The sequence below is a fragment of the Python bivittatus genome, unplaced genomic scaffold (assembly GCF_059951505.1).
Source record: "Python bivittatus isolate LINGU-HERP-01145 unplaced genomic scaffold, Pbiv_v1 ctg000220_np1212, whole genome shotgun sequence".
Classification (NCBI taxonomy): Eukaryota; Metazoa; Chordata; class Lepidosauria; order Squamata; family Pythonidae; genus Python; species Python bivittatus.
This window is the reverse complement of record NW_028277048.1, coordinates 23,021,146-23,030,461: the sequence shown is the minus strand read 5'-3', so window position 1 is coordinate 23,030,461 and position 9,316 is coordinate 23,021,146. Positions and strand designations below refer to the sequence as shown.

The 9,316-nt window shown below is 48.5% G+C and overlaps 1 protein-coding gene across 1 annotated transcript; it reads left to right on the top strand.

Annotated features, from left to right (window-relative positions):
- Positions 1-317: 317 nt before the first annotated feature.
- DDN (dendrin) lies at positions 318-5,800 on the top strand. Its single transcript, XM_025165332.1, has 2 exons — positions 318-499; positions 3,988-5,800. The coding sequence occupies exons 1-2, from the start codon at positions 318-320 to the stop codon at positions 5,798-5,800; spliced, it is 1,995 nt and encodes a 664-aa protein (XP_025021100.1).
- Positions 5,801-9,316: the final 3,516 nt, after the last annotated feature.

Sequence of the window (9,316 nt, the reverse complement as noted above, 5' to 3'; positions counted from 1 at the left end):
TGTGAGCGATTCTCGCTGGGCGTAGTTCCGTTCCTCATGTGCCTTTGAAGTAGGCACATTTGAACTGTGCATCCACCTCTCTCATTCCTTCCCCTCGTCAGCGTCACCTGCGCCTCCCTGTCCCCGAGCACCCTGCTTTCTCCATGACCTTACACCAGGCTGCCGGCAGATCCCCCTCCCTCTTTCTTTCTGCCTCTCCCTGTGTGCACAGGCAACTTGACTGCCATGTGCTGTGTGGGTGTGATGCACTCTCAGCCTTCCTCATGTGGTGCGGCTGCTGGCTCGTGCGGTTGCTAGATGTCCCAGCGACCAAGACGATGTTCGAAGGTTTGAATCTGGGAGATGCCAGGCGGCTTCAAGTCTGCGAGAGGCGAAACCTGCTCCTGGTTGAATTTAACACGGTCTCTTGTTCTAGCCGGAGTATCATGGAGCCAGGGGCGTGGACTAGGCAAGGCTACTGTGCCCCCTCGACGTACCACAGTGTGGCTGGGCAGTACACGTGAGTGCCGAAATCTTGGGGAGGGAACTGACTGAACAGCAGGGGGCTCTGCAAACCTGCTGAGAAGGCGGAGAGGTTGGGCTGATTTGACTGGAGCATTTGGTGAGATAGAAGTCAGGAATGATACTGTGAGTCCAACAACAAGATGCTGGAAGTCCCCTGATCTAGCCCTTTCCTGAACAGCTTTATGTGTACAAGATGAGGAAGGGCAAAGCAAGGTAGACTATGGACTGAGAAGGAGAGGATCAAGCCGGGGGTAGCATTTGAACGGGGGGCTTGGGAGCTCACAGCACCCACTCTTAACTGCTACCCTACAGCTGTTCTGGCGAAGAACCACTCCTCCTGTGTAGGCTTGTGCTGATGGTTGTGTCTGGAGCAGTTTTTTAATTCCTGAAGGGCAGGGTATTTTTTGGTCATCAGTGGAAGCTGGAAAGTCTGGTTTCCTTAAACCCACGGGGTTGGGGTGACTGCATAAAGTGACCCGATGAAGGAGGAAAGGCTTGGTTCTACACATGCTCAGATGCACTCTTCTTTATTGATTCCCTTCAGCCGAAGATGATTCCTAGATTATAGGTTCATGGGGGATGCATGGGGCTGGAAATGGGAGGTGGACTCAGATTCAAATCACTGCTTGGCAGGTGATCTTGGATCAGGTATTACCATCTGCAGGCTGGTAATACTAAGATTCAATAGGGAGGTTCAAGAATGGTAAGCCATTTTTGCAGAAAGATTAGCAGATGAAATAAATAGCAGTAAGTGAGCTTGAGAATTATTTCCCATCCCAGCTAGCTAGCTTACTAACGGCTCCCGAACCTGCTCATTAAAAAAAAAAAATAATCAGGTTAAGGGAGATTTAAAAATTATGGCACATTTATGTGAATCAATATAGGGGTTCAATCTAGTTCACTCCTCCTACTATCTAGTTGCCTAGCTCTCTCTTTAAGAAGGGCAGTTCTAATGACAGAAGACACCCTTCAGTGTTTAGACTGAAATGTGTTGCTGGTGAGTTCTGTTGCATTTGGAGAGATGGACAGAACTCAGGAGAACTGAAGAAGTTGGTGGAATGCAGTGCTGGACTGGCAGAAGTGATACAACTATTCTCCAGGGCTGCTGGGTAAAAGAGAGGGGGTTAAGGGTGAATGCTGTGTGTCAGGGGGTGCATGCACACAAATATGCAGGTACTGTATATACAAGCAGTATATACAATATTGGTAGTTTACAAGCATGATATGTATGGAACACCACAGGCTGGATTAGGAAGAGGTCATTTTTGACCAGGATGAATGTTGGGGCTGGGCAGAACTGGTCTGGAAAACAAATGCTTGAGGCAAGAAATCGCTGATTCAAATTTCACTTCTGTTGGCAGCACATTGAGTGGCCCTAAGCAATCAACTACTCTTATTCCTACTATCTGCAAACATTGTTAGTAGTATTATCATCCTCCTCCTCCATTTCCATAAGGTTGTAAGAATTACAAATATAAAAAATTATTTCAGGAATAAAGAAGGGATTACATCACTGTCCTGATATGGCAACCCCAAGCATCTCCAAGGAAAGTTGATTCATTCTGTTGGCTGATCTACAAGACCAGGGTGAGCCCGCGTATGGGTCATTAACCATTACTTGAAGACAGGGACACAAAATGCCATCCTCCACCCTCCCACAGTCCACCACAAAGGCATCTTCCACCTGCTTTTCCTATTGTGCATCAAAAGTCACGCTGTCTAACTAGTGCCAGCCCAAGTGGGGCTGCCAGTTCACCGGCTGTGCTTCCTTTTGTTCTAAGTCAATGCCTCCACTCTAACTGGTGACTGTCCACTGGGGCAGGGATACCCCACTCCTCTGGTTGTGGCCTCCAGAACCATTTCATTTGGGGCTGCCTGCATGGAAGTGAACCTTTTGAGTTTTTTTCCCACTTCGTTTCGCACTGGATTTTTTTTTTTTTAACAACTTCACTAGTGGAACAGTGAAAAGGTAGATCTTTCTTCTTTGGGGACCAGATGAAACTGGCAACCGTTCTGCCAGGTTCCTCTTTCAGCTTAAGTGGCAGGAAGAATGATAAAACTGGTCTTCCCTTCCCTTCCCTTCCCTTCCCTTCCCTTCCCTTCCCTTCCCTTCCCTGTCCATTGGTAGATGTATCAGATGGAAAGGTGTTAAGTATGAGGTCAATGGAGGGGGGCTCACAGAAAAGGTCTATTAATGGAAACCACGTGTCCTCAAAAGACCCACCCATGGAAATGAAGGTAGTTGGTGTCTGCTTCCCAGCACTGCTGGGAGGAGTAAAAACACAGGGGAACCCATCACTCAGGTGCCACAGTAAGCATGGGGCCAAAGGAGAGGAAAGGGCTGAAATCCAAAAAGGGATTTCTTAAGCCAGCTTCATTTCCAGCCAATCAAACAGATTAAGATTGCAGTGTGAGAAAGGCTTTGAAGTAGAAGTGCCTTACTGCAGCAATCACTAGCATTTACCATGATAAATGTTGTCAAATACAGAAACTTATAGTTACAAGCAATAGTCTGATTTAAAGCAAGCTGGGTATCTTGAAAACATGGTTCTGCATGGTTACCAGGTTAATAGCGGGGGATATTAGCAGTGGAGATTAGAAGACTTGGGGCTGTTTCAACCCTTCCATGCCTAGAGATTCTCCCTTTTATATGCTCATTAGCCCCTTCCATCAGCACTCCTTGAGAAAATGGAAGTCTGGAAACACTCGTTTCAAATAACCCTAAGTCAGTTCAGATGGCAATATGAGTTATTTTACAACCCTCAAAATATGTAAAATTCTTAATTTTAATTTTGGAAGTTAGTGGACCCCCAACTGGGGCCACGGTACGAGGGAGAAATGCTTACGCCTTATTCTTTCTGAGTTCTGATCAGGCTATTTCCCTCCTTCCTCCAGTGCCATCATTTACCAAGACTGGAAATCTAGCCATCATTGGGATGAAAGGATGCTTTTTACCATTACAAATGGAGTGGTAGGAAAGTGCACGGAGGGGAATCCTGGTCAGAATTATAGTACAGCAATCCACTTGGGTGTTGTGCTGGCTATCAGTTGGTGCTCCATAATCAGCTTTTTAAAAAGAACATGAGAAACTCAGCCCCTACATAGTCCTCAACTGTAGAACATCTGCTTTGCACACAGTTAGTGGCAGATTTAGTCTCTGGTACCTTCACAGGCAGGGTTGGAACTCTTGCCTGTAGTCTTAGAACAAAGCAGGCAGAGCACTGAACCAGCTGGACCAACGGCTGATCAATGGTCCGCTGCAGTTTTTAACGCCACTGTCCATTTTGAACAGTAGCACGGCTGCAGGGCTGAACTAAAAGAGTGTCAAAAGAAAGAGGACCGACTCTGAGCTGTCTTAAGACTGGGGGCAAAGTTGCCTCTGATGCTTGATAGCTATGTTGTGCCAGGGTAGCCAACACGGGCTACAGTTTCTTGGTGGCCTTTCTGCTGGAGCCTCATGGTCTACTTCTCTGTCTTTTGCAGCCTCTTGGAGAAGCGACTCATGGCTGACTTTTCACCTTGCCACCATTGCCCCAGTCTCCACGTGCTGCAGGATTCAACCAATTGGCATGATGCCCAACTTCCAGCTGGCTGGGGCCCACTGAAGCAGGAGGGCCACTGGTTTTCAGGGAAGGGGTGGGGGAAGAGGACAGCCTCTTCCCCAAAGGCCCCACGGCGCCACAGCCCTCCTTACAACGGGTACAATCCAGTCTGCCGAAGGGACGTGAGCTGGGGAGCCAGCCACACAGCCAAAGGTGATCCTAAAGCTCTGGCATTTGGAGATCCCGTGGTCAGCTGCAGATGGAATCGAGGGGCCGCTGCCAAGAACAGAAGGGAGCTCCCTGTCCGGGCACCTCCAAGCTACGAGGCTCACATGCTTCTGCGCCTGCGGGCACAGCAGGGCCCACGCAAGGAAAACTGGCCACGTCCTCCACCCTATCTTGCTCCTCCCTCCTACGAGGCTCCCCACCATACAGTGCAGCCCCAGCAACAGGCAAGCAAGTCAAATTCAGCAGGGAAGCTGATCCAGACTGGAGCTGCTAAGAAATACCGAGAGAGAGAAGGGGGCTGTGAGTCAGAGCCCTTGACTCACACGCCTGGGAGGAAGGCAGGGAGGTGGCAGGCTAAAGTGCCAGGGAGCTGGAGTTATCTTTCAGGAGCTAGAACATGGGGTGGCCCAAGGATGCAGCTGGAGAAGGCCAAGTCCCCGTCCCATTTGGGGCCTGGCTGGGACATTAGTCCCCAACACCGAAGTTACACCCTACCTCGGGTGAATAAGAGGAACCAGGTGATGCCAATGCCCTGCCACCCCTCCCAACACACCCTCCCTGCTGGATGGGGCTTTAGCCATGCCGCTGGCTGGCGTGGACCCAAGGCGGATGGGGGCAGAGCAAAAGAGAAACACTGCCAAGACTTCTTCCCCAGGTGGAAGGAGCCGAGCCCCTCCAGGAAACTGGCAGGGAGTCAGCCAGCTTTGTCAAAGTCCTTGCCACGAAGGCATGGTGGCCTGTTTGTAATTGATGCCACCTGTGTGGTGATCCAAGCCCACTATATTCCACCACCCCGAATGGAGCAAGTTTGCTACCTGCCCCAGGAAGGGGCAGGTATGGTAAAAAACGCCCCCGCTCCTGGCTCTCCAGGCCCTACCTTAATGGAGGAACGAGCTGCTCGCATCCTGGGCCTCCCCTTGCGTGAGTTGGGGGTCACAGAGGCAGAGGGGGGGATCAGGGCACCTAGGATCCCCAGGCCCCACGTTGCAGAGAGTGGTGCTGTATCTGGGGACAGTTCTGGAAGAGAGCAGGTGAGGAGGCTGCCTTCTGCGCCAGGCAGCCCCAGGAAACCCTCTGCACCCCCAACCCCAGACCACTCCCGGGGTGGGCCTGCAGAGCAGCAGCAGCCAGCCTGCCCAGAGGGGAAAGGGACTGCAGCATCCCCATGCCCGGGAAGCTGCGGCCTGCCGCAGAGCAAAGAACACCCCGCGCTTTCTGCCCAAAGCCGGTCCTATATCTGGGATCTGAAGGAAGCCATGTCGAGGATCCGCCGACACACAGCCCCAGATTCAGACACCGACGAGGAGCTGGAGAAAGAGTGCCAGCCCGCCTGCGGGCAGCCCCTGTGGGGAGGGAGGTTGAACCAAGAGGGGCTCATAAACAGGAGCAGCAGCAGCAGCAGCCTTGACAGCAGCAGCTCCAATGCCACGGTAGTGCCTGGAAACGCCACTCCTGGCTGGAGACACAGACCAGAGACTCCAAGGGCAGCTGCAAGCAGGGAGCGGTCTGGCCCAGCCCGGGAGTGAAGGTTGGAGAGAAGAGAAACTCCAACACCATGTTAGACCCTTTCCTTCCAACCCAGCCCCCTCTCCAAAGTGCCTGGTGTCCCCACACCTCCACCCCCCTCCCCACATCCTTGCTGGGAGCTCAGGGACACCATTGCAACCTTCCCCCTATTGGCACATTCCCCAAGGGTTAGGATAACAACTCCTCAAAGTCCCAGCCAGCTTTTGGCTCGGCTGCCTGGGAATTCTGGGGGTCCCACTCCCAACATCACAGGAAGGAAGCGAGGTTGGAACAAGCTGTGCCCCTCTGCTCCGGTGAGGAAGGAGAGACCCAGAGTTCTTGCATCAGTATCCTGCTTGCTTTGTAGCACAATTGCTAAGAATGGAACCTTCACAGATAGTAAGCCTCCGGTTGATAAATACTAGGGACAATCCACAGGAATTATGGCCCTCAGTGTAATATCCTGTAACCCTGATCTTCTCAGGATCCTCCCTGCCTGGCCTTAGCAGAAGACGAGAGAGATCCCAGGAAGGAACAGGGGTGTCCAGGTGAGAGCCAACTTTCATCATGCAGCTGGGAGACTTGCAGGAGGCCAAAGAGCTGTTGGGACCTTTGCTGCTTTGCGATGTCTGTAGAGTTATTGCAAGAGAAGCTGTACGTGACAGGCCTTTGGGAGTGTTGTTAGTATTGCTCTTCTTAATATTGAATATAAATACCTGTAATAAAATTCTGTGCAACTAAAGACACAGGGTAATATGTTCTCAGTTTGGTCACTTGTCTTCTGGGGGTCAAACTATGTAACTTGTCATGTCGGGAACAGGCCATTTGCCTGTAGCCAAAAATAAAGCAGCGCCTCTCAACCCCAGAAACAAATGAAATCTCAATAGCAGAGCCACCAGACAGAAGAAATTTACAGATGCCTTAACACTGGTTGTGAAGGGGAACCGTGACCTGGTTTCAAGGTAATGAAAGCTGAAATTTGGTGGGCATTTGCCTGGGAATAAGCCCTGTTATATTCAATGTCCATTCTGTAGGCAGCCAGTTTGTCCGGCTCATCTGAGAAAGCTATGAAGGCCTTATTAGGACTAGCTCACTGAAAAAGAGGCAGAATGTTAAAGGAAATGAGCATGGGGAGGGGGAAAACCCTGAGTTAGAAGCATACCGATCTATTTTTATTTATAGTCTTCAATATAGGCCATTTGTCAGGTTTCTCTTCTGCCTTTTCTCTGGGAGTTCAAAGTGGCTTAGAAAAAGGATCTCCATTCGATCTCTACACTCACAGTCCCGTGAGGTTAGTTGGACGGAGAGAGAATGACCGGCCCAAAGCCATCCAGGGAACTGCGGTGGCTAAGGAGGCACCAGAATCAGGGCTACCTCAGTCCTAGGCCAAATGAACTATCTCTATTATATCCAGCAGGACTTTTTTGCACCAGACCACATTTTGCCTATTGTGATTCTTCCTCGGAGAAATACTTTCTCCCTTCTCCGAAACATCCAACTTGCAAAGGCTTTTCTCTCCCCACTCCCCCCCCCCCCCCGAATTTTAAATCAGGGATTCCAAAAGTGCCCTGCAAACTCCAAGTAACTGTGGGCACAAAAGCAAGGCTTCCTGCTGCATCTAATGATTCTTCCATTTCTGGACAAATAAGTAATTACCATATACCTCTGAACTGGTTGCAGATGAAGCATTTCATCATTTCCTACCCAGAGTAATAGCAGAATTTTTCACTCTGAGAGAAGCTGTTCTGGCCTTGTCTCCTTCCTTCCATTCAAACTCCATTGCAGGAAGATCATTCTCCTGCATGTCTGAACCCATCCTCTAGTCCCAACTTAAAAACACAACTGAAGTATGCACCTTCATAATTTGGTTCCTACCAATGAGGCAGCAGAGCCTTAATTTATTAATGACATTTATTTATTATTAATTAATTATTAAATATTTATTTATTTATAAATTATATAATATATTATATAAAGTATTATATTATTAAATATTATTTATTTATAATTTATTAATTACAATTAATTAATTGTAACTTAAACAGGAACATGCAGGAAATCTTTTGTGGGTAAGTTAGGTTCATTGTCATGAATGTTTAACTTTGATGAATCTAAGAATAAAGTGTCCATGTAAGTTAAATTTGGGAGAAAAAACACAACGAGAAAGTTCTCAGAAGCTTAGGAAACGTTTTATTATTAAAAGTAGCTAAAACTACTTTTTTTTAATATTGGCTATAGTAACAGAATCTTGCAAGTCTGACTGTACTATATTCTCCCTCCCCTTATACTCATGTGAATTAGGGAGGTGTCCACCTGAGTCGCTTGAGCATATCTTCTTGTTTTGAGCTTAAGCCATGTTTTTCATCTTGTCACCTTGGTAAGGGATCTGGCCTATCTCTGTCAAGGTCATCTTCCTTACTCTGTACAAATTCCCATTGGCTTCCTGCTTCCTGGCTCCTCAGCTCTACCCTTGCCTGCTGAAGTCAAGGGGCCATGATGCCTAGTCACCATTACACCATACTTTTGATTTTTGCCCGCCCTTGCTGTGAAAATAAACATGGGATCTGAAATACAAGATATAAGTTGCAGCTACTTAGATTTCATTTAAATGTAAGAAAAACTTCCCAACAGTAAGATCTGCACAAGTGGAACAGTCTATATAGAAGCTGTGTGAGTTCTCCATCTCTGGAGGTTTTTAAGGGGCTGGACAGCCAATTCTCATGGATGGATTAATTGCATTTCCTTCACCTTGCAGAGGGTTAGACTAGATGATCCTTGTGATCCCTTCCAACTCTACAATTCTATGAAGTAATGATGAGGTGGGCAGAGGAGACAGCAGATGCTGACCGGAAGTCAGTTTTCATGTCACCTCCTTGGAAGAGTGTCCATTTCAGAAGAATATTGAAGAACTGAGGACAGCAGTAATAAGGAGACTAACGGAACAACCTAAAGAAATCTTTTGAGGGCTGTTTGCAGGTCCCTGAGGAAGAATGAATTTTAAAAGAGTCAACTTTATTATTAGATTATTATTCCACCATTCCTTCAGGAGCTCCAGGGAGTGTGCATAGCACTGCCCCCCTTCCCCCCCCCAGAACAATAATCCTATGAGATAGATCGGGTTGAGAGACAGTCATTGGCCCCAAATTATCCAGTGAGCTTCTGGGGCTGTAGATGGATTTGGACCTGGGTCTCCCTACTCCTAGTTTTATCTGCTTCTCACTCTTGCGCGACTTAGGTGTTGAGAAATACTCTTCCAAATGCTTTTCTAGAATAGCAAGCACAGGTGCCAAACTTTACCATCCCTGCTAGCTCATTGACTGCAGCACGTGATGCTCTGACTCTTCCCCAAACCCAACTCAAGGATACCCACCCAGACAGCTCATCTGACGTGTGCTCTGGACCTTGACGCTGTGTTTGTCTTTGGGAACAAGGGGCCACTTGTGAGGCAAGAGCTTAGACCCAGGCATGGCGTTCGTGGAAGTTCTGCTTCAGCCTGCACCTTCCACCACAGTTCTTGCCCCCTTCGGCAAAGAGAA

Excerpts from the sequence above, each read along its gene's own strand:
- DDN (XM_025165332.1), top strand. The coding sequence starts at position 318 with ATGTTCGAAGGTTTGAATCTGGGAGATGCCAGGCGGCTTCAAGTCTGC. Across the intron at positions 500-3,987 it reads AGTGTGGCTGGGCAGTACAC|CCTCTTGGAGAAGCGACTCA; the intron begins GTGAGTGCCGAA and ends TGTCTTTTGCAG.